Below are 26,860 nucleotides of genomic sequence, written 5' to 3' on the forward strand. Positions count from 1 at the left end.
GTTCATGCTTGCTTAACACCACATCAAGAAGAGACTGCAATTTGACATATTTGGTGCTACATCAAAGCAGCAGAGCAGAAAAGAGATGAGGCTAACAACCTCTCATAGGCAGGCAATGAAGTGCTTGCGCAATACTAATAACGGTGGGGGTTTTTCCCCGCCTGCAGACTGTGAGAAGGTTGTTCCCAGAGACAAACACAACTCAGTCTTTCAGTCCTGCTGTTTTAAAAACAGTGAAAACCAATCACATCTCAAATATAAAATAATCAGCTGAGATCAAGATGGAATCTCAACAGCAGTGCTGTTCTGTAGATGCTCAAATACTTGCCATGCATTTCTGAATACACAGAGGACTGTCACTAGGTTCTATAGCAATTAGTTTTGAAAAGACTTTTTCATACAACAAAGTTGGTACAATGCTTAAAGAGGAAATGCCAATAGTTTATTTCTTATATCATTCTAATGAATCTAAACATTTCAAAACCAGAGATGACACCTTCCCCTAAATGAGAAAAGATTCATAATGCTACTTTTTGACTCCAATCAATAAATGCATTTTCTAGCCTACAGTTTTAATTCACTGCAACTTCATCACTTTCCCCATCTTAAAATGCAAAAATAGGCAAGGACTATAAATGCCATCTCTATCCCATCCAGGTGCTAAGGGTGCTGGTGATTTACACTTTGTTGTTAACTGAGAACAGGTAACGAAGGCTGCTAACGTCATTGACTCTTCTGCCACTTCTGGGAAACTAAAAAGTAAAGGGGAGAGCCATAAGCAGTTCAGGGTAGCACTGACACTGCTAATAAGTTACTATCACTTCTCTCCAGTTTTTAAAAAGTATTTTTCGAAGTATTTCTGCTGCTTTTAGCAGATTCATTCTGCTACATAGTGCTCACTAATATGGTCACCAGTGCAGTAACAGTTTCAGAATTTGCAAATAAGGAGGAAATAGTTTTAATTAACAAGCTGAAAAATAAGGTTGGGGGTTGAAGGTTGTAACTTTAAAAACTGAAACCACAAATTACAACTGAATCACCATGACAGAACAGCTTATGCAAGAAGTGTGGGGACTGCTACTTGATCTGAACTTGAGCTCCACAAACGAAACTCAAATCACATTTTCTTAAAGAGGGTTGAATTATCCAAATGCTCATTAACATAAAATACTTATTCTTACACTGAAAATTACTGTCAAATTAGAGCCAAATTTTGCTAGGAATTCAAGCAATGATGCATTAAATACTTTATTATTACCAAGTGCTATTTCCCTGACCACAAGTAAATTTTCTAAATACTTATCCTGGATTCAATGTTACTTATCAACCCCAGAGCTTCTGCATATTAATACAGGTTTCTAAACCACAGCAGGAATTTCAGCAGGAATCTAGGGCAACAGTCCTGGCAGGCACCAGTCCTTAAGAAACATCAGCAGCTGTTGGCAAACTAATTGAACAACTGTTCAAAACAGAATATTTCTTCTTAGTATGTTTTAGCAAGATGCTCCAGAAAATAACACCCTACTTCAGCTTTGAAATTACTTCAGCTAGGACCCAAATACCTGAGTGAAAGTGACAGCATGTTATAGCTAATGTAGGTCATTCTCCACTTCTTCCTCCCCTCTGTTGCCTTTAAAACACCTAGAAAATGGAACCTCAACTAAAATTACAGAGGGGTTTTAAACCACCAAGTGGAACAAAACTACTAGCTCAGAAAAAAAGAAGACCAGAAAGTATTACTTTTCTGTACAGTTTTGAGAGAAACATAAATCTTGCCTATTGGAAACATTTCTGATCATCTCATCTGATAAAAGCCACAAAAATAAAAAAAAAAATTACAGGGAATAACATCAAGGATGAAGATACTCAGTGGCTTCTATTTGAGAAGCTTAACTGACAGAGCTCTTCATCTTATAAAAAGCAAGCAGCTGAGTTGGGAATATGACACTCAATCTTTGAAAAGATGAATGGCATAGAAAAGGCATATAAAAAGCAACTGCTAACTATTTAAGACAACACAGGCATTAGCAGACAATTAAATTACCCAGCAGATGTTTGAAAGCAAAGAAAAGAAAGTACTGCAGAACTCATTGCCAAAAATAGAAGATCAAAAAGGAACAGAGCAAATCAACAAATCAGGGTCTAAAAAAACGTGTAATCACTATCTCAGGAGTGGGACAGCAACTGAGGTGGCCACTTGTCCTTCATTTACAATCATCAAATAGAATCACTAGGGCTGCAAAAATACTCAAAGTTCATCAGGTCCAACCATTAGCCAAGGCCTACCATGCTCACCACTAAACCATAGCCCCAAGTGCAGCATCCCCGTGCCTTTTGAACACTTCCAGGGGAGGGGATTTCACCACTTCCCTGGACTCTATTCCAATGCCCAACTGTCCTTTCAGTGAAGAGTTTTTTCCTAATATCTACCCTGAGCCTCATCTTAAGATGAATTACCAGTCATAGTCAGAAAGGATCCACAAAGCTTACCCACAAGTCCAACTCCATTTTTAAGGAGTACCTATACTGTGAAGAATTCAATTTGCATCACCTACTACCAGAGCATCAGAGATTCAGATCAACTCAAGGCTTCCCCTGGGCATCTTATATATTGGTTAAAGAAAGGCTGATATGTCAACAAACAGAAAGGGGAAAGGCAAAGGGAATGAAAATTATAAAAAGCTTAATGCATTTTTGCACTGCAGTGCTGGGCAGTGTCCAACAAAGCCATACTACACAGAATGCAGGTGAGAAAGTTCTCGCATTCCTTGTATGTTTATTTGATGCTTTAAGGGAAGGCATCACAGAGAGCTGAAGTCATTTTCATAGCACTTGGATTGCTGAGGACACACAAGTTTAAATTAAGAAAGGAAGAGATACAACAAATACTTGCCAGTTTTCAATAGTCCTTTAAAGACATTTCATAAAAAAGAACAGAGATCACCAAAACAAAAATGGTTGTGTCGCCCATTCTCATATTATAGAAAACCATTAACTAGGCTAATGAAGGCTGGGATAATCCAATTGCAAAGAAAATTATGACATTAATATATTTGTATGAGGGATGTGGATGAATATTAACTATATAAAGGAATTTCCAAAATAATATAGTAATACCAAAAAAAAAGGTAATATCAACAAGATTTTACAGCTTCATGATCAGAAAGTCAACAAATTAACATCAGCTCTTTAGCCTGTAGTTAACACTTCATTTATTTCTACCGTCCAAAAGAACATCCTCACATGCCTCAAATGTCAGAGGGATAAGGAAGCTTTGCAAATTCTGGGAAGCAGATCCCACACTGTCCCGGTTTGTTAAGCTGAGCAAAGCACACTGAACACAGCAGAGGGCAGCAGTTCTCCACGGCCACTCCACAGCATTTCCCTGCTTGCAACAGCAGCCTTTAAAGGGAAGAATGCAAACCACTAAAGACAAGAACATGCCCCTGCTTCCAAAGTCTGCCTTTTACAGAAGCACACTTCGCTCTCTACAAAGACAAAAAAGAAATCATTATGATACATAAGCCTCAGATCTGAACTGAAAACAAAACCAGGGAAGAAACAAGTTGATTCTATCAGAAAGGTTTTCATTTCCTTCATTACATACACAATCTGGTGCCCAAGTTGTTTCAATGTGCTGTTTTTATAAACTGCAGAACACTGGTGAGCTGATGCACAGAACAAAAACTTTGAGTCCCTGAATGAACACATGAAGAAACATTTTAATTAGTGGTAAAAAAAGTAAAGGTTTTCAGATTTCCAGTTAGCAGTCACAGAGTTGAAACAATCCTATTCTGAAATTAACTTTCCTGTTTAGAGTTATCAGATATGTACTTTTATAATCCCTGTGACAGTAGAGATACATTAGAATATGCCAAAAATGGTGCTTAAGGGATTTGAGATGACTAAAAAGCCTTATTTTTGGATACAGCCCAATCTGATTATTTCTGTTCAAAATGCAAAGTGAGACAGATTTTCCTGCTAGGTCTCTCACACAACCTAAACATATAATAAACAACTTAATATGATCTTTAAAATCATCTAGCTACATCATAATGAGCTTGTGTTATCTACATTATTGTTATAAAAGTATTTTATTAACTAATTACTTTAGCAACAAAAATCCTTTTGATTTCCAGCTTTAATTTATTTTGGCTTAATTCTTATTGTTCCCATTTCAGCATCACCTCATTTGAAAAGTCACTACCATCTTTTGCATTTGGAAACATATTCCCTAAGCTATCAATACAAACTCTTCCAGCTTTTTTTTTTTTCCTGCCTCTCCTTCCCACAGCACTTCCCTCACCACTCTAATAATACTTCCAGATGTGTACGTGCAATTTGCAGTGGCCCTTACATAGCACACTGTAAAATAGAACTTTTCCATCTCCTCAGAATACCCTGATATCCTCCAAAGAGTATTTCAATCAATCAAAATAAGATCAGGAACTGAGTTAAAAAGACCATGCAGCTTCTAGCCCCACTACAGACTTCTTTCCAGTCACCCGAATTGTAGCTCATGGCCTAAAATCACCTGTGTACATCAGATCCTGTAAACAACCTATTAGGAATTTAGGAAATAAAGAAATTGATCCATTTCTCACCATACAAGTGACATTTATTTCCAGGAAATTTTCTACAAACAGCTTTTAAGATGCATTTATTAATAACAGGTCACTAAGTTAAATACTAAGTTAACTACTTAGTTAAATCACTAAGTTAAGTAAGCATTCCCTCACCATTGCCTTAGCCTGAAGAAAGATGAAACCTGGAAGGTAAGAAAGATTTCATGTAATAAAATAGTCCTCCTTTTGCCTTTTTTTATAATTATTGCTATAGAATTTAATTACAAATAGCAGAAGAAAGGTGATTTGGTGGGGATTCTTTTTAAAATGAACTGCAACAGCATCACTTCAGACTGCGGAATTATGACAAATTTCTTCTTCCTTTTGAGTCTGGAGTTCTTTTCAGGAGAACTGTAGCTGAATTAACTAAACTAAAGCTCAAGCAACCAAAGCAGTAGATTTTTCAGACTCAGTCACATGATAAATACTTGCATTTTACCACATATGAATAGCTTGGGTTTTGGTTTTAATTCCAGATAGAAAACAAGCAGACTGAAGAATCAGAAACAAGTCTCGTTCTGGGTAAAGCATTTCCAATAACATACAGGAATACTCTACAAGTCAAATGTGTGCAGTTCTGAATTACTACATATTTTCAAAAAAGTAATGAGCCTACTAAAGTGAAAGGCCATCTTTTAATTACAGGAGAAAAATGGATCAAGTTCATAATTATAACACTCTAACTGCAGAGTGTTATCTATTGTACAGATAAAGTCCAAGAATCTTGCAAGAATTCAAGAAGTGACTGTTCCGTTCTGGATCCAGTGCTATTATGTTTGGCCAACCCACCAGCCCAGCAGCTGGAAAGCCCAAGTCAGAAGAGCCTTTGGATTCTGCTTAAGACAAAAATCTCTGGAGCCTGAGATACAAGATGTGCAAGTGGTGTGTCACCTGCACAACGTGCAAACAAAGCACTCCTCAGCAGTGGTGTCTTCACCAGGTAATAAAGGCACCCCAAATGCAGGGGGCTAAATGCAACTATCACACAGTTTTTACAACAGGCAAGAAGGAACAGCCAGAGGAGTGAGAATTCTGTGCAGTAGTTCTCCATCTCAATGGCACATTTGAGAACTGTGAATGAAGGCTGGCACATGCAGCCCCAATATAAGAGCAAAAAATGTCTTCAACAAATCTTATTTGTGGCACAAGTAAACTCACTGTTAGAGCACAAGGACTGGAAGAAGGAAGTAATTATTGTTCTAATGTTTTCACAGCATGGAGGGTAGGGAATCATTCTTCTGGGCAGTATGGGTTTGTCACTAAAACACTCTAAGGCCTGTTCATTCTTCATTGGGCATTTAGATGAATTCAGAAAATGCTGATGATTCCTGCCCACACTGACCTTTAAGAGAGCAGCTCTCAGTTATACTTTAAGTATGCATTAGAATTTCATTAAAGAATGTCCTTCCCTCCTCCAAACCAAGATATAGCAGTGTATGGCCTTCAAAGAAACACATCTGACAAACACACAAACCTAACAAGGCTGAATATCCCTTAAATAGTGGTGGTCTCCATCTGAATATGTTTTCAAAGTTTTACTTTTTTTGCTCTGGTAAATACCAGTCCTAGGAATGAGATTCAAGTAATGTTATTCCCACTTATGAAAGTATGAGTAATACTTCCTGACAAAACATCAGGGTATGATTAAGCCTCAAATAAAGTGTAAAAACACCCCTCATGTTAACAAAGCCCTGGTGCAATGCACTGCATTGACAAAAGAAGTGAGTGATCAAGCACAGTGCTGGCTAGTAAAACAAATCTGACTAGCAGCATACCAGATAATCAGCCAGTGAGCTCAGCCATCCTGAAATCTCACTTCAAATTAAGAGAGGAAGCCTTTTGGGGTTTTTGCCACCAAGAAATCTAAATAGCTCTGTCTACTGAAGGAATCGTGTTGGAGACCATATGCCCAACTATGAACAACCCTACATTTATTCACCCACTGTTTTCTCCCACTGTTTTCATTACAACAGAAAACTATGCCAAAGTTGTTCACTCAGAGGGTCCAGTTCCATGAGCAGCAGCCACACTGAGCAAACAGTTTGATTCTGCTCCAGAGAGAATCACTGCTCTTCTCACCTTCTCCTTCCTAAAGTGTTGAGCTGTTAAGTCTTACCATCTTACCTGCCTTTTCACAGGCGTCTGAATCACTTTAACTGCTCAACAGTCAACAACTCTCCATCCCAGCAGCTATCCTTCAATAGCTCTAGTGCTTGTTTGACTTTTCCATGAGCTGTTTTCACTCAGTAGACAGCAGAAAAGCATAGAGAGATCCTAGCAGGTGAGCAGTGAACAAAAAGGGATAGAAGCATTCAAAGCAGAATCAGCAGGGTTTTACAGTCACTCATGAAGCCATAGATTGAATTCTTTTCCCAAAGTAAACGAGGTCAGCGAAGCAAAAATCAGGAATGAATGCTTCACTACTCTGCTTCCATTAATACCTGGAAAATTGCTCAGGTTATGATCATCAGCTCCTCTGAAATAAATCCACACAGTTCCAGGCAGGCAAATAGAGTTACAAAAATGGTTTGAAGGGCTCTTATTTGTAGGATTGATTTCAGAAGGTAATTCTCCTTTTTTACTACTGTATTCAGCATCTCCAGTCTAAGCATGTTCCACACCATGCTCTCAGAGTCAGTCTGACTCCCTGGTGCAATAACTAAATATAACCCATTTGGCACTTATTTCTAGTATTAATTAGCAGCTTTTTCCTTTAAAGCAGAAGGAGAAATAAGTACAAACACACACAATAACACAAGACCTTCATGTAAAATTCATCAGCTTCATATAAACATCTTTGATGCCTGGTATCCAGTTTCTTGGAGCACACAAACTCCAACAAATACCAACATCACTGAATGCCAGCATGAATAACTACACAATCCTATTAACTTCTGGGTTATCAATTAAACAACCCTGTATACCTGCAGCCATTTAGAGAGAGCAAGCAAACACAAGTAAACAAAGATTAACTTAGAAGAAGCTCTGTATAAGAGGCAAACACCACAGATTTATGCCTTTGTTTTCTATTCTATGTGCATTTTTATGAGAGTAGATAATCCATGTAAGGGAAAGCCAAAGAATACTACACAGCAAGTGCCTCTGGCTCAGGAAGTTCTTGAGTCTTAAACTGCTGTTGGTTGGGAGAATACCAAATAACATATTAACAGAAAGAGAACTCTGAAATCCAGAGAACTCCCTTAAAAAGAAATTAAATGCAGAAAGCTTATTATATCCTGTAATCAATACACAGTAAGAATGTAAACTTCTACTAATGATTTGCCTTAATGTAGTCTAAGTTATCTCATACTTCATCATACAGCTTTTCAGATTTTTCATGAGGTCCCTTCGTCATTTCCTCCATCATCACTCTTAGCCACCTGCATCACTCCTGGTGTCATCAGTAATCACCTTGAAACATTCATCTTTAAAACTCTGAGAAACCACTTTCAGTTCCATCCATAGAATCCAAAACACGGTATTTCTTAATTTCTTCAGCTACAACCTCTAGAATTAATCACCAGCTATCTGATGTTGCACTGGGCTTCTTTATTTGTCCTGAAAAGATTAGAAGCATGACCCTCTGCCTAAGTTCATTCTGTATATTAAAAACTTTTTAAAGGGCTATTCACAACCATAAATATAGGCAGTTGGACACGATTTCTCCTGGCATGACCACAAGGTCAGTATTCTCAACATGTATTCCTCACTGACATTGTCAAATACCCTTTAAACCAAATATGGCAAACATTCCTGACACACTTGGTCTCCTATTCCACAGGAAAGCTGGCCAATCCTTTAGATTGCAGACAACCATCCTTGATTTTGACACTTCCCAACTATCTAGTAGGCAGCTGCTTCTTTGGCATTGCATTATACATCAAACTTACAAGCAAGAGCAGTATCATACCATCTGTGGATGCTGCCAACATTAGAGTCGCACCATTTTTTCACTTCCCAAAGCTTTTATGACTAATTTTGCACCCTTTTCTTCAACACTGTAACCAGATGACATAGCAAAGTCAAATGACTTACTATTAGTATTATTCAACTGGCTCACCAGATAACTATGATTTATCCAATCAAATATGTTTGGAAAGCAATTTTCTTTTTAGTGAGGACATGGAATGTTGGCAAAATGAAGTCCTTGGCCAAAACCCATTATGACACATCATTCACATGTGCCAACTTGGAAGAGCTGTTGTATACTATTAAGTACTGAAAGTATTTCTTAAGCTTTCAGTGTAAAAATTACCCATATAACTCATTTACATCTCATCTACAATTTTAAAATCAGAATTCTAGATTTTGTTCTTCCACTTAAGAACGCAAATTCCTTTGGGGCCACCAAATAACTTCTCCATCAAGTTTACACATAAAAGCTTAGTTTTTCACTGTTTCTATTTTCACACAATTGCCTCTTACATTTTATTTCCTACCAACATTAAAGCTTTCAGGTTTTATGCACACAGTACATAATACCAAAGGTTAAAACTTGCATTGAATCCTCACTTTATGTTTCTTCAAACACTTGTAAGACTTGGAATATAGGATCAAATATAGGTGGAAAACCACCAAGATTGTCACTTGGCTGAAGCACAGTGAAGAAAGGTTCAGGGAACTGGGCTTGTTCACCCAGAGAAAGGCACTGGGAGCTGATATTAGCCTTCTCATGCCTAAGAGGAGACATTAAGAAAACAAAACTGGGTCCCTGTTGTGCACAGCAGGAGGAGAGACTGCTTTAACTGAGACAGGCTGAGGGGGATAAACAAAACCAAATCAAAGCCCTAAGTGACCTGGTCTAAGTTGATGCTACCCCTTCTTTAAGCAGATGGTTGGACAAGATCACTTTCAGTGCAAATTCAATTATGCACAATTCATTTAAGCTGAGGCATATTCCAAAAACTGACTATAACAACAATGGGACTCTGAACTACAGTGGAAGGCACAGCCAGGAGAGGAAAGCTGCAGGAATCACAACAACCCAGTGTCACCTTCCCCACGCCAGCCACACTGCTGCAACTGTGCTCCTGTGGTCAGGCACCTTGCAGCCACATCATGAGCTCAGACCCAGAATTTATGAGATCTCACAGCTTAAGTTTCACAACTTAGGAAAAAACCCTTCGCCTTTCTCCCTTAGTAGCAGATTGATGCATTATATATTTCTCCTCTCCTGAAATACTGGAGTTTGGCTACTGTCAGAAACAAGGACTGCACCACACTGATACTGCTCTAGAGCAGTCCAAGCAGGATGCTTCTTAGTATTTTGAAATAAAAATGGTACAAATCAGTTGTTTTTTCATACTTGTCAGGCTAAATATATTATTTAAAGCTATTCTAGATCGTTGTCATTTTAAATTCAAACTGCTTTACTGTAAGTATGCTATGGAACAAAGTTAAGAATGACTGCTAAAAATTGTTTTTTCTGGAAAAATCAAGGACTTTTCATATTCTGTATTTTTAAGTGCCATGAACTCATTTAAAACTGTGACTTAAATAAAAATCATTACTGTAAGCTCAGCCCACGTGCCTGCTCTTAATAGTATCCATGGTTGCAGTGATGCAAATTTGCCTACCTACATCCAACCAATGTGCCCACATAAGGAGGAAAAAATACTGTATTAATCAGTGTTCTTTGCACTAGATTTGGGCAAAGTAAACCACTTAGAACCTCTGAAGACAGGACAGAAATTAGTTTAAGGACCTGTTCATCTATTGTGACTAGATCTGAATTCTCAATTAAGCAATACAGAAATATCAAAGAGCAAATTACAAAAGACTTCTCAAATCCACTAGAAAATTCATCTCACTGGCCAAATTCTTCTCCTCCCTAGTCAGAAATAAAGAGTAACAATGAATTCTTTCAAATATGCCTCCACTCAAGGTAGAGAAAAGGGAAGCATTTAACATTTTTACTAATCCAATCATACATTACATTAATGATGATTTCAAAACTGCCTTATTATTTTTCTTGAGATTTGAAATGTAAAAACGAAGGAATGTATTTTTCATTAGGCTACAATTTCTGAGTAAATAGGTATACACAGGTACACAGGGAAGCAAACAGTTCTTTTCTAAGCACCACTTTAAATAAACAGCTTTAGTTGATGGTACAAGGAACTACAGCAGCATTTAGTTAAATGTGGCTAAAACTTCACAAGAAGCAGGCAGGAAGGGTGAAGTGATGATAACTCCAGGTGGAAATGCACCATCAGTCTAACCCCATGTAAGTCTGTGCTGTGCAGAGATGATCTCTCCCTCTCCTGTGCAACATTCCTGTGAGCATTTCTGTGAGCAGTCTTACTTTCTTAGCACCCACAGACCCAGGCAATCATATTAAAAAACAACTTTTTTTTTCACAGAATGTTTTATATTGACTTAACTTTCCATATAAACTGTCTTTCTACTTTTAGACAAGTAGATATGTGAATGTGAACAAATGCACAAAATAAAACTGAAGTTAAGCACTTGAGTTATAAAAATGACAGCTCTGCCTCTGCCTTTTTTTAAATAAGTACAATAAAATTAAGGTATGTATCAATATTACTGAAGTGAAGCAATCAAGATCCAATCCCAATCTCACTGTAGAAAAGAGAATATTCTAAAATAAATAAAGCCGAAACATCACAAATTAATATCACTCAAACATGATTTAAAAGGATATATTTAATTTTCAAAAGAACTGTGGCAGTTCAGATGCCAGAAAAACTCCTTTGCTAACGAGAGACAAGGTAATTTCATTCATTCCAGTCAGCCTTTGCTTCCTTGTGTCAAAAAACCCAGAAGGCATATTTTCTTTTATAAAAGCTATCATTAAATCCACCTAATATTCTCAAAGATGTTTAATTTTATTCTATTTATTGAGAAGGAGAAGTTTGTATAAGCAAGTTTTATGTTTTCAAATTATCCAGAAGAATGCTAGAAGTTAAATCAGTTTGTCAAAAAAAAAAAAAAAATTAAACTAGCAACTATCTCAACATCCAGGGAAAGGGGAACAATACTGAAGAATTTTATTACTTGAAGGAAAATAAAAAGCCTCCAAGAAACCAAAGTCAGTATTTCACAAGCATAGTACTAATGTACTATGTTTATGCATCAGATTTTATCTTTAGCAGTTACAAGTGGACTGCATTAAAAACAAACTTACATAAAACTTTATCCTAGCACACAAGTAATGACACTAAGGGTATTTTCATCTCAAAGCAGCAAGATGTCAAAATAATAAAGCATTTTGAAATATATCCATCCCTAATACAACTTGCCAGATTCATCTTCTTCTCTTTGATGATTATTTTAAATATGTCCTGATAAACATTATGTAAAACATCATTCAGAATTTCTTATTCTGGAATAAAAAGCAAACTACTATTCTAACACATTTAAAGAGAGTGAATTTTTACAAAAGATTGCCTTACTGTATGAGAGGGGGGAAGAAATCATTCTACTACACTTTTCAATATGTGCATAATTAGCTCTTCAAAGCATTAACATCTATGATTGTTCTTAGCAACAACTACAGAATTTATTTTGATGATCTGTGCCATTTAAAGTTTAAAAAAGATCAACACTAGAAAACCATCAAGGCATTTTTATACAGATAGTAAAAACCGAAAGAAAGATTCAACAAGAACTTCCAAAATTGTAGGCATTAATCAAAAGCTTTATCATCTTACCTTTGTTGTTACAATGCATAAGCAATCCATCGTTTCAGCATAGCAGGTATATTTCCAAACATTTAAAAGGTTTATTTTCAGTCACAGCTAAACACCATCTCAACAGAATGAGAAAAAGCACACTTATTTAATAGTCAAAACAGTTGAGTGAGTGCCAGGCTTCCCTTTGGATTCATTCAGAGGTAGAAACACCGTAGAGAAAAAGCAGCAGGCTAATATACAAAAGCTTTAAGTTTCATGAAAAATTCTTAGCCTATTTTGGTTATCTATGTCTGAAAAACTTAAATGTATCCTTGCAAATATTCTACAAAAGATGTCAAATCCTGTTCCATACCAGTTAAGTACCTCTTCGTATTCTATTTCATATACTCCTCTGTCAGGATTACCTAACACATGAGCATCACAGGGAATCATTTGATGAAATGCAATACAAAATTATTTTACAGCAAAAAAATCTCAATTCAGCTTTTCTTAGCTGGCTACAATTTCTAAAATGAAGCGTTTGTTCAAAAATAGTTTTGGTTGCAAACAAGTATTTCTCCCCTAACGTCATTTCAGCATTTGCAGACTGCAAAATAACTGATTTCCTAAGCAGTAATGAATGGAATATTCCATGTAGATCAGGGAGAGAAGAAAGTGGCAAGGAAAGAGTAATGCATATTGCAAGAGAAATGCTATTTTGAGCCTTGAATTAACCTAGAATTTCATTTCCTTTTGTAAGGCTGTAATGCAGTGACAAGGCAAAGTTTGAATGCACAGGCATTGTCTTCTCAGCCTAATTAGCACGGCTGGGAAAAATCTAACACTAGGGCACAAAACAACCTCCTGTGTACTCTGAAACACTAACCTGACAGTTCCATACATTGGTAAGAACCTTGTAACATTAATTTCCCACAAGAGGAGTTGAAAGCAGCTCATAAACTCAGTTCCCACTATCTTGTCCTATTAGGTCCCCCACTAATACCTTTGCTACAAACACAATGAAATATATTGAAAAAATTCAATGAGTAATTTCAAGCTATTCAATCTTATCTGCGTCATTTTGCTTTTACCCCAAGACATACAAATGACTGCATTTTGCATCAAAACAACTCTAGAACATACTGTGTATCTAGAGCACTCCCTTTAAACTTTCTGCAACTTTGCTCCCAGCTCTTCCATATATACTGGGAGAAGTGGTGGGGTGTGGGGGGCCTACTAGAGTGGGAAAGGGGTAACCTGGCATATAAGGAAACTAATCTTTGCAAAATCACACATTTTATTTTGTGGGCAGGTGATATTTCTATAGGACAAACTTGAATGGAATTTAAAGATAAATCTTACACCATTCAACCTCTAAGACAATGATTTTTACCTTGTATGTCCAAGTCAAGCTAGAGATATTTTTCATTTTTACACTGTCTATAAAATCTGTGAAGAATTTCTGCTGTAACTACCTAGGTGAAGTTCTCACTGCTGCAAAGCATCAGTGGGAAAAATACATATCTTTCAGACTGCTGAAACTGGCTGAACCCAGACAGAAGGCTAAAAGTTCTAACTTTTTAAAAAAATAAAAAAATAAAAAAAAATTAAGCTGATGAAACATTCCTGTGTCAGAAAAGGGAGGGAGGGATTACTTTCATAGCTGAATGCACACAAGGTATCTCACAAAGAAATTCTTGCATTTCCCAAGTATTCTTTTGGGATGACTGTAAGGTTCAGAGAAATTAACTAACTGCAAGTATCCAAAGAGTTAAGGAAAACTAAAGAAATGCATTTTTAGGTAACTTGGCACATGTCCAGTGTGTAGGCCAGAAACATCTTCAATGACTAATACAAGACATGCAGTCAGTCAAAATGTACATTTCTTGCACAAACAGCTCTAGGAACCCTAATAACACACAGAAACTTGGCTTCTCCCTCACACTCTGTCCATGAAGGGCAAAGATTACCAGTCCTGCTCATCACTGAAATTTGTCTCGGCCGCCTTGGTACAAGATTAAGCTTCCACAGATTAATCCTGGCTACAATTAGCTTATGTTTAGAATCCATCACTTTTATTCTCAATTTTTTGTTCTCTTGCCTTCTTTGGAACTCTTTTAGAACTGAGGATCATTAACACATCATTTTTCTCCTCTCCCTCTTGCCACCACCATTCCAACAAGACCCAAGACCCATTAGTCCTGACAGAGCAAGCACGTAACTTCCTTCAAATTGCCACTGCAGACAGAGATGTACAAGAGACCTACCAAAGAGGTGAGGAAAAGGCATTTCTTTGCTGAGGATTTGTGAACTAGGCTGCTCATCATGAACAAGCACCCTAAACACTTCAGAGCAGACAGAAAGTCACTTCTGAACAAGTGTGCTTGAAATGCAGTAACGCATGCTGCACAAACAGGAGCAGAATGCACAACCAAGGTACATTAGAGCCCTTTACCAAGCACTGCACCACTACAATGGTTTTTAAGTCCTTCAGGTAACTCTACATGGTTCTCTCAAGGCCCATCTTCAGCTAACAGTGTCCACACACAGAGGAAAAAATCCCATACCAGTAGACCAAAAGATTTTGTGGCAAACACCAATACACATTTCCACAAATATAGAGAGATAAGCACCCAAAGATAAGAGCACTATGCATAAAAAAAGTATTTCCTAGCCCAAAAGCAGTTTGTGCAGCCTTTTCACTGGAAATACTATATATATAGAAGAAATAAACACTCAAAAAATATTGACCAAGACTCAAACATTCTGGAGGTTTAGCATTTTTATAAGAAAAAACAATACAGTATTTTGAAAACAAATCATAAAACTCCTTGAATGAGCAAATATGTGTTAAATTTTGGAGATCAGAAGAAAGCTTTTCAAAATGATATATAGGTAAAAAATCTAGAAGTAAAACTACTGTAATTAAACAATTTAATAAAATAATTTTAAGCCCTCTTTCCTTTTAATTGTGTTGTGATAAGGAACAGAAAGATATTAAAGAACACACCAAAACTTGAATCATAATCATGAAATGCATGAAAAGTCATCCCTTCATGCACGGAAGAGTAAGATGTTTTCACATAGTGCTGTTAGTCATTAATATAACTATTATTCTACTGAATTTGTGAGAAACATTGTGATTTCTTCAATGTCATTCATTCTTATTAAAAATAAATCTTTCTGTCCTGTCAGCTCCAAGAGATCTCCATAACAACCAATAACAACTATTCTATACAGCTTGGCCAGAAGGAAAAAATGAACTTCCATTCACCACTTTTCATGGCATTAATATTAAAAAAACAAAGGATGATTCTCATGTGAGAAACACAAAGATAAGAGATGGGTTTTTTTTCCCTTGAATTATTTATAAATTCTTTCAGGTTATGTTTGGCAGTCGCTTTCTGTATCTTCACAGGCTTATTCTTTTTCCAGTGTGGCAGATTCTATCTACAAAGCTACGAGATAACTAAATAAAGGAAAATTCATGCACAGATAAAATACGCACAGAAATAAATCATGCAAATTAAAACAATGCTTTAGAAAATACTGATTTTGCAGATAAATAATTTCTTCATCTATCCACAAATATAAAAGTGCATGTGGTTATTTAAATGCTAATTTGCTCTTAGATTCTATGAGAACAGCCACACAGCACAGAGCTGTCACAGGTGTAACCAGAGAAGCAGGCTCAGCTCAGCCTCACAAGGGAATGTCAAATGCCCAACCTCAGCATATTTGAGAAGACATATCAAAGACTCAAGAAAGATCAAGTACTATCATATCTGCAAGCATTTTCTCAGCTACTTTAGTAAAGAAAGTGTAAGATCTCATCATTTATATAGCTACCTTTGAATCTGGCTGCAAGATGTAATTATTGAAAGTTTATTAAAAAAATAGATTTATTTTTTTTAAAGTGAATTTGTCTATTTACTTTGAAATTTAGAAATTTAGAAATATCAGGATTTTACTGCTTGTGTATAGATCCTGAACTGAGCATGGGGATTTTGTTCATTTGCTTTTGAATTCACTTTGACCAGAAGCCTATCTCTGGAAGGCTTTTTCAGCTTTGGTTCAAGAATTACATTCTTTTCTTTGTACAAACAGCCTGCATTTCAAGTATTGAAGGCAAAATACATAGCAAGCCAAATACCATTTCCTCACTGTAAAGTTTATACACAGTAAGCAATGAAAGTCCTGAGCAACGCAGAACTATACTAGCTGCTAAAATCAAACAAGCACATCATGTGTGCAGAGAAGGAGTTGATGTAAATAACGGGCAATACACACATACAGATACAGACATAAAGGATCAGTACAGTAACAAGGAACACAGCGATCAGACATAGCATATCATCAAGCTAAGCAGTATTGAATCTTTATAAATATTAAGGCAAAGAAGTATTTGAACATAGTACAATTTGTCAGGGATTTTCACCAGAACAACTTGCTAATACAACAGGTAAGAATGACTTTGTAAAGTGAGGGTGAAGATATTGGAGTTAAAATTCAGAAACAGAAAAACAGAACTAGAGCATCCTGTACTTTAATAATGTACTCTACATATGCAGGTATCTCCTCACAAGACTTCCACTAAGATCCTGATTTACTGCTTGATGTACCATTCCATTCTGAATACAAACTGCTACTGATTAAACACAGATTTTTTCATTGCACTAGGAACCAGACATCCAAAATGCTTTCCTGCTGGTAGCTGGTTCTGGAGGTCTGTCCAACCCCAGCACTGCCACCGACCATCCCGGATGGGGTTCCACAAGGAACGGCTGTCCAGGGGTCTCCAGGCAGTTTCCAGCCAGGGATAACCTTTATGAGCTCAGTCTGAGGCTTCAAGTGATCAGCTCTTTTAGATGTGATTTCAGCACTGTGATCAGCCCAGCTCCACTCAGGTGTTACCCCAGCCAACACATAGATGAGACAGGAGGCCGTGTAGCATTCTGCAGAGTCCTTTCATGCAGGCTTCTGTGAAGGGGGCCAGTGATGGACTTCCCCTGAACTGAGCAAAAGCTGGGGTTTTATAGGGAAGGGGAGAATTGGGAAAAGGACCAGTGGTTTAAGACCAGGGTAAAATGACCAATAGTTAACAGGGAGATAACATGGGGTCCCGAAGAAGGAAGGTGTCCACGGCTTAGTCACCATAACTAAGTAGTTTTGTCTTATCTTAGGGGACAGATGTCCAAGGAGGAAGCCTGTCAGAGGACTGGCCTTCCTCCACACTTTGCTCCAGACTGCATGAGCTTATCTTATTAAAAAGTTTTACAAAACTATCACAAATTTTAATAGTTTAAGGAGACATTACTGGTTGCTTTGTAAACAAAGATAACTCCCATATTGCAGGTGAAAATTAGGTTAGTTTAACTTTATCCCTTTTTAAAATATGCACGTTGACAGATCCTGAGCAAAGCGAACACAAGCCTGCAGCAGGCCTTAACAGCAAAGAAGGCAAACAGGAACTGCACTAACAGAAACACAGCCAGTAGTAACATAAAACTATTATTCCCCTTTGCTTGACACTTCCAGTAGGGCATCGGGAGCACCGCACTCTATTTTGGGACCCCAATACAAGGATTTTGAGAACCTGGAACAAGTTCTGCAGAGGGCCATTAAGATGGTTGAGAGGATTTTCAGAAGCCTTGACCCTTAAAAGAGAGGATGAGGGTACAGGGCTTGTTTAAGCTTGGAGAAAAAGTTCAGAATTTGAAATCACCGTCCAGTACCTACAGTGGGGCTAGCCAGAAGACAGAGCCAAGTCCATGTTGCATGATGAAAAAACCCTAGAAACTACAAATAAATTGAAATAGAAATTTCAATTAAAAATAGGGTGAAGCTTTTGCACCATGAGGATAGTCAAGTATTGGAACAGATTGACCAGAAAAGTTTTGCATTTCCAGTTCTTGAGATTTTCAAGACTTAGCTGGTCAAAATCCTTCACAATGTAATTAACCTCATAGGTGATACTGAGCAATTTTGTAATTGCAAGATGTTTAGCAAGTTTCCTTGCCACTCTGCCTTGGCGTCAAATTTTATTTGAAATCGCAGACCTATCAGCTGTTTCCTTACTTCCTCTTTTGCTTTCTTTGTATGAGAAAATAATTTGGCAAAAGGCCCTAGAAGAGAGTGAGCTAGCCAGTCTCTACATGCCAGACACTAAACACATGGGCATGTGCAGATAGTTGGGAAAACCACAGATCAGACCAAAGTCCTTCAGACATCATTACCCACTAAATACAAAGGTGTCCTCATCCAACCGTAAGAGACTCCAGATTGAGTTCCATGTCCTAAAGCAAAAAATTTCCTTTGAGACATTGTTCAGTGGGGTTTTTTTCAACACCTAAAATCAAATTATTGTGGCTGCTTTTAAATTCAAGTTAAACAGCAAGCATCTTAACTTCTCTAGTTTAAAACAATTAAAATACTGAAACATATCCTACAGATTTAAAGATAAAAAGGAACATCACAGGACTATTTCCTTAGCAATACACTACTCAATTAGGTCAGAGATTTCTTCCAGTGATTAGTTTCACCGCCTATTTGTCAAACACCAAGTGTCGAACCTACAGATGGCAGCACAGATCACAGAAGCAGCTCCGAGGCGCTCTGCTCTCACACAGCGCCCAGATCCTCTTTCACATTTGCTCGCTTTGCCAGGCACATTAGAGCTCAGTATTTAATGTACACAAGGAGAGGTATGAACCGTTTGTCCTTTTCAGATTGCATACATTTGTTTTTTTAAACTAGTACTGAAAGGATTAACATTCCTTTCCTGCTTTATCACTGTCTTGAATCACTCCCTCTTTTTTAGTGGTTTTTTTCCCCCCCCATCATTTTGTACTGGAGATTGAAACAAATAAAACTGTACTTCCTGGAACATTATTTACCAGAGCATGGAAAAGAGAACAGATTGCTGGGAGCAGGAAAACTTGCAATCTGTATCTCTTTCTCTAATACACAACCTGTGGGGATTTCAAACTCCAGTCTTTGGATTCAGGAGCAGGAAGGAAAAAAAAGAAGTAGGCTACGTGCCATGAGAAGTCCTCAGGCAACCTAAGCTTGTATACCGCTATTCTATGTATATACACAAGCACACATTGCTAAAAAGTCATTCCCAAAGTCAGCTGTGTAGAAAGTTCTTGTAATTCAATCCTTAATCTCTTTAGGGGAGCATTATATTCCCACTCTCAAGCAACTCTCACATATACCATCAAAGTGTCAGCTGGAAGAATATTCATTTGGCCCACAGTAACTACAGAAAGAAAAAAAAATACCAGCAAGGTAAAAGAAACAGGGTTGAAATACATTATTTCAAAGGCTAACAATATCCTAGCAAGAAAAAAAACATTCCATCCATAACACCTGTGGACTCAACAGCTTGGCAAGACACAGAATAGAGTTAAAATAATCTCAGAGTGCATCCAGCATGCCAATCTGCTTGTGTCTGGCTAATGAACTAACACTGAACTGGACAGCAGCCTTGAAAGTCTGAAAAGTGAAAATTTATTTTTAAAAAGCTAGCTATGAACAAAATCAGATATACTAAATCCAAGTCGTCCCCAGTCTCTAGTAAATTTCAGCAAGAAAAACAAATCACTCGATTAAACACATGCTGTACTGGAATTATTATGCCCTTGGGTTTATTAAAACCAAATATAAAATAATTCTTTTAATATCCCAAGTAGTTAAAAAAAAAAGTATTACTGGAACCAAAAAGCATTAAGCATTAAAACATAAATTTTCACATAGTATACACAGCAAGTATGTGGAATATAAACTGTGAATACATGAGAATTTCTCCTTGTAACTTTTATTAAATTTTAAAATATTGAGGGAAAAGTTTTGCCTAGCAGTTATATAAAGAAAAAAAAATAAACAAACTCTAGTCCCTGAACTAAGACATTCAGGTATACTGAAACCAACACTAAACCAATACCATTTTTCAAATTTGTTCACCTTCCAACTTAATATGGAAACAGTATTCTAACTAATGAAATACAAGATAACATTTCCTGTAAGTGACAGACTGGAGAAAAGCTTGCTTTCAGTTTCACATGAACTGGGATCAACACCAAGATATGCAGCTATGTTTTTGAATACTGGAAGTAAATCTAAAACCTGATCTTCATATACTGAAGGTCGAACAATTGTGATTTTCACATGATACGCAAGACAAAAAACATGAAGGAAGACGGGTAGCTCTGTCATAAATGTTCAAATCCAGGCCACTTAGAAAAATACCAAAGTAAACCACACCATATCAGGTTCTGTTAGGTAACACTAGCATGGCCACCAGGCTGTACTGGTGAAGCAAACAGTGCAGCTGAGAACAGACACATCTGTGGTGAGCTCTCCCAAATCAGGCAATTCTTCCTTTCAATGCATTCACGACCTTGCCATGATAATGTGCCTGTTGTCATTGGTGCAGTGTCAAGGACAGGGCCTTTTTATTCCTGGAAGTTCAATTGCACATGAGAAAAAAAAACTAAAGATGAAACTTTGTAATTAAGTCATACCTTCATCTACAACTGTTTAGAAAGATACAAGGACAGCACTACACTTGTATAGCACTAGAAACAGTTGCTGCAGGGGGCTGGGAGAGAATAATAAAGCACACAAAAATAACACAAAGCCTGGATTTAACATCACACACTATTCCCCACTTCAGACATCCGTTTCTCCTATAGGGGAGGCACAAAACATCCTACAGTGGCAACATTTTAGGACAAATCTCATAGCACCAGTCCAGGCTGCTAGAATTTGGAATATGTTTACTAATAACAAAATCGTTTGTTAGGGATATGAATCCTCAATTCCATTACACTGTTCCTAGATGCATTACAGGAATGAAAAAAAAAAACAAAACCAAAACATTTAAGGTCTTTAAGACCATTTTGCTGCCTCAACAGACCTTCAGTAAGGGAGACTGGCCATGTACTGTGCTATTCTGGTGCTCAGGAAAATATTTAAAATGCTTTTGTAAGTCTATTTCTATAGTGTAAGTCTAGCACATCTTGTATAAGAGCAAAATATTATCTTTTTCACATTCTATAAATACAGGAAACTTCTCTTTCCCAGTTAAGTGTTCAATTCTTTCAAGCAGCACCAAACCTTCCTAATCTTCACTTCTTTCCAGACTTCAGATCCTCCATGTCAACCTCTTCTAAGCACTGAAATTAAACATCATCTTCACACCACGGTACCTCAAATTTGACAGTTTCTCCAGCAAAGCCTTATGCAGATCAAGTAGAACAGAAGAGTTTTACACCATACTTATGTCAATAACCTGTTCTTTTCATCTATTACCATGCCATGGTTGACTCACCTGAAGATTCAAAAATTACCTAAACCTTTTCTGAGAAACCAACTGTTAACTATTCAACTTCTATTAGTTTAGTCAAAATGTAGAACTTTAATTACTTGATTAATTACTTCAACTGCCCAAGGCTTCATTCTAGTCTTAGGTGGTGAAGCAGCAACATACCTTTCTCTTCCCATGGTTCAATTTCTAATTTAATCAGAATGTTTCTACTAATAACCCAAACTAGGATTTTTTGAGGAACTTTACCTGATATATTATCTCAAAAGACAGCCTGTCAAACTATGCCAAAAGTTCTACTCAAGTCAGAATTTATCCCACTTATGGTTTCTTCCTACCACAAGAATTATTACCACAGTAGAAAGAAACTGACAAAATTGTCATCAATAACTATGACAGCTATTATTTGGTTTATTTATGACTTTCAGGGAGCTACCAAAACTCTGTAGAATCATTCCCTGTACCAATTAAACCTAAATCCCCCCTCTCTTGTCTCTTATGTATTCCGTTAAAAAGTTCCTGAGCTTCCCTACAGGCTGCAGCACCGGACCTTTGGCTAGTGTCTCCCAGTGCTCCTCCTGAGCTCTACAATCATTTCACAACAATGGATCAGCAAAGCACACTGCCTTCAGTTACTGAGACATTCAGACACTTTCTCCAGTTTCCACAGCACACTTTGAACTAGGTTCACCTCTTTGGGGACAAATAAAAGCTCTGATGTGAAAATATTCAAGCAACATTTTAAGTTTAAAATGAGCAGAGAGATTTTGATCTATTGAAAAATGTACATCAATGTGCATTTTCCTGATCAGTTTTCTCACCACTCACTAGTGACAACTGGCTGCATATAGTTTTCAAAGACAAGTCCTTCCAGAGCATAGAGAAGTAACAGAGAATTTCTTATGATCAGATTGAAAAGGTTACTAGTCAGAAAGACACAGCCTCAAATTACCCAAATAATTAATGAAGTAATGACTCAAGAGTCACAAGTATGGATGAGTGTAAAGCATACTAAACCTGTCAGCGAGGTTCCAAAATCAAAGCATAAATCCAATTTAATGGTCACTTAATGGTACATTTGACAAACAAGTTTATAAATTTTTGACTAAGCAAAATGCATACATGTTATTAAACATTTCAATAATTAAATCCCCTATGACTATTGATTTTAATAATGTACATTTTCTTTGAAAATGAATATTTTATAAAATGAAGGAAACTTCAAGAACAATGTCAAACTAATAGTCTCAACAAGAAAAATAGAACAGATTTCTTTATCATACCTCTCCACTGGGGCTAAGGCTGCTTGGCAATGTTTCTGATGTCACTGTTGTGCTTGGAAGGCTGGAGAAGTCCCAGGTATTCACAGGCTGTATTGGTTCAGATGGCTGAGAGTGATCAATGCATTTTGGATTGTCCAATAAGGTCACTTCATAAAATTCTTGAATATCTAAACATGTAAAAAAATTGAGGTTAGGCTTGCTAGTTACTCTAACATTCTCATTTTGACTACATCTTCTCCTGCAAAACAAATTAGATACATCTTCATCTGTTGTGGGTAAATTTGTAGGGATCTCCACGATCACATGAACCTCCCCCAGCACACACAGCTCACTCTGTGTCCCAGAGTCTCCGTGTCCCCACTCACTCTGGACTTCTGCCACCACCTCCAGGAGCCCAGGCTGCAGCAGGAACAGCTTCTGCACATGAGAAAACTTCAGTGGAATAGTGGAAGGGATGGGTGCCTATGTTTCAAGTTCTGGTATACATTATTTCAACTAATGGAGCCTTTGGTTAGCTGAAATCTACTGCTCAAGGGCAGTATTAGGAGGTCTATTTTGCACATTTCAATTAAATTACCACGGAAATAGAAGTATACTGATGAAATCAGCAAGAGAGAGAGAGAGAGAGAGAAGCTGCAACAAGTTAGGAAAGGGAAAATTGATTAGGATAGGCCATCATCTGCTTTTTCAGTCTAAGTACCAGAAATAGGATGAAACTTAACAGTATGAATTACCAGTCATAGTTATGAACTAATTAACAGATTTTTCTATAACCCTGAACACTCAGCTGGAAACTTCTGGGAAACAAAAGTTTGGCTATATTACATTATTTATTGACATCCTACTCACTCCATGAAGCATCATTAAAAATAACAATACAAAGAAGCACCAAAGATGTTCCTATGAAGTACAGGTGTGTCCAACTGGCTACCACAACTGCAATCATATCCATAAACACACACATTAAAAAAAAAAATGAAAAAAAATCAGAGATTTTATAGGCTAAGGGAAGGGCGAACAAATGAAGTTGTCCTGTAAAGGTTTTAGTCCCTTATTAAAAGTAAACAATCGGCTAAAGAGATCTGCAAACTCTCGATTTTTAATTGCGCCAACTTCATAGAAGATAAACATACAGGCACAGTAAGCCATAGGAAATAGAAGCCAGCCATGAGTAAGCTGCAGTTTTGTAGCTTTCCAGCAACAGTCCAGAATAACCAACTCCTTTATAGAGTGCCCCCACTAAAGAAAGACCACACAACTAAGAGTTGCAACTACTGTTGCTGGCATGCCAATCTTATGCGTTCTTTTAGACATTGCACTTCTGCTCTCTACCAGATCAGAAAACTGAAATTCTCAAACTCCATTTGTATCTTTCCTCTGAGCAAGAGTCAGATTCCTACCAACAGCTTACATTAATTTTTAAAGTTATACTTGCTCTTAGTGCTGCTGATTGGAAGAAATAGCAGTGAGGGTTGCAGAAGACGTTAAGTGACCTAGATATAGAGGAGCAAAGCAGCCTAAGAGATACAAATTGCCTTTAAATCTATCTTTCACATTAGCTCCCTCAGTTGCAAATTTGTCTTGTAGCTGCATTAACATCAATACATCAATCAAGCACACCCAGTAAATTTTTTTCCCCCCCAACAGAGAGTACTTTGTGTATTAAAATAGGCAGTGGTTTAAGTTGATTCTATAGCTGCAATCCATAGCAACCAAGCCAGGAAGATCACTACATTATTTATGGGAAGGGGTTATTTGTGCAACTGTTTTGCAGCAGAAATCTAGGACACTGATTTTCAATTCTGCTACTATTCTTTTAAGTCCCTGCCAGCGGAGGTAGCCATTTATTCCTCCTGCAGAACTCTCGTTCCAAAACGCACAGCATTTCCCATATCTCACCTCCACTTCTTTATGGAGGACACCACAATAGACTCACTATTGAAAGATGGCAAGACAAGGGATTAGTTTCTGTTTATCCTGGACTTTCTCCATATCCACAAAGTTTCTAGAAACTTGGTGTCTATATGATCATATCTACCTTCTAAAAAAAAACCAGTTTCCATTTTTACTACTCAGAATGCAAACATTAATGTACAAGTATAGGCAAGCCACCTAGGAGCCCCAAGCACATTAGGTCCACAAGAATAAAAGTTGACAATTACACTTCCATAAATCCAGAAATCTAGACCATACTAAATTAAACTAAAAATTCCTTCTTCTTGTCTAAAGCTATATATTAGCTCACAAAAATTTCAACACATTAACATACTTGAACGTGTACTGAACACATGTTAATGATGTGAGGATGCATTAGCATATGACAAGTTTTAACATTTTCCTAATTATTACAGATAGCAGGTAGTAAAACATTAAGTTTTAGATGCATTTATGGTCAGATTCCCTCTTCAAACTATGATGTGCTATTTTTATATTATAGTATTTTTCTCACATATTAATTCAAATGAGATTCTATCTCAAAGTAAGTTACAGAAAACTGATTCAGAGCAGGTATCACACAACACTAAAAGAAAACACGGATGGGGAACATTCAGAAACTAGAGGGGAACATTAAAAGAACAGCTGAAACTAGAAAAATAGGAGCACAGAGTTTTAGGAATCCAAAGTGACAAAAAGTGATGAATGGTAGGAACAAAGAGCACCATCCTGGAATTTGGTCTGCCTACAAGTAAAACCGCATCAAGTGGGCAAATCAGAAATATGTTTGACAGCACAAAGAATAAAAGTCTATACAAAGCAAGTGACACACCACCACTTCTGCAATGGAGGACTTCTATGAAAATTTTATTTCTTAGCCTATTAGTAGTGTGAAAAGATAAAGAATGGTGACAAACTGGGGATTTTTACTCTAAAAGAAATTTGCTGGTGCATTGTTCACCCCTTCTCATATTCTCCACTCATCTCAGTTTTGTTCTTTGAACAGACTTGTTCACCAGTAACATGATACGCCAGAAGCTAAAACTGCTCACTTTTAAAGCAAACAAGTTATCTGCCAAATACAAACTGAAACTTAAATCCACTTTACAAGGGAGATCCAGCTTCACTAAAAACCACAACACAGTAATTAAAAGAACAGCAGAACTGCAGAAACAAATTCTTTTATTTTCTGAAGTATATTTGAGGGCACTTCCAGAGACTACATCAATTCTGTCTAAAGAATCTGTCTCCAAGGACAAGGATTCCAACCAGCAATATGACACCACTCTTCAAGATCAATTTCTTCCCTGCTCCTTAGAAATCAAACATAAGGCCTCTGTTTATCATTTGTACTGGTATGTGCAGTGCCTGATACTTTTTGCTATTTATTCAGTGGGGAATATTTGTAATCAGGATAACTTAAGATCAGTGCATGTTTAAAAAATCTCATTGTGTTCATTTATACATGAACTTTTCAATAACTGTAACTTTGCAAGTGAAAGATGGGATACCTAAAACAGCATTTTTTTTAAGGGAATGGTATAACCCCACATACAAGGTGTTGGCATTACTCATAATAGGCCACGGGTGTTGTATTAAGTGAATTACCAGGCCTCTGCACTTGTCCTGGCCTGCCCAGAGCTTTGTTTTAGCTTGTCCATCTCTACCACCAACAATCTAAAGACCAGGTGACTCGTCTAACTCGCACAGCTTTTACTTAGCTTCAGACAACTGTGTGACCTAACACCTATTTCTATAAATATTTTTATATATAACACACATAAATATTTGCTACATATATTCTGTAAGTAGTACACACAAATATATGTGAAATCATTCAGTGTTACGTCACACAACTGTCCAAAGCTAACTAAAAGCTGTACATAAATAGAAGTACACACACACACAGACTGAATTATAAATTTACACTTGTGTGTAACAGCTCATATATACCTATAAAAACAGATTATTCTCTAGGGAATTAATTACCTATGACCCCAGAACAAAACGGTGCATAAAAGAGCAAAAGCATAGCATGAAAACAAAGACACAGGA

General features: G+C 37.1%; 1 protein-coding gene across 1 annotated transcript in view; it reads right to left on the reverse strand.

The window, feature by feature from the left end:
* Positions 1–12,852, reverse strand: part of DLG1 (discs large MAGUK scaffold protein 1) — a 123,772-nt gene extending 110,920 nt beyond the window's left edge. Inside the window, exon 1 of the mRNA XM_015637619.3 lies at positions 12,299–12,852. Coding sequence (XP_015493105.1) covers positions 12,299–12,328 — 30 coding nt within the window. The 5' untranslated portion in view covers positions 12,329–12,852. The remainder of the gene's footprint in view (positions 1–12,298) is intronic.
* Positions 12,853–26,860: the final 14,008 nt, after the last annotated feature.

Source organism: Parus major, chromosome 9 (assembly GCF_001522545.3).
Source record: "Parus major isolate Abel chromosome 9, Parus_major1.1, whole genome shotgun sequence".
Lineage (NCBI taxonomy): Eukaryota > Metazoa > Chordata > Aves > Passeriformes > Paridae > Parus > Parus major.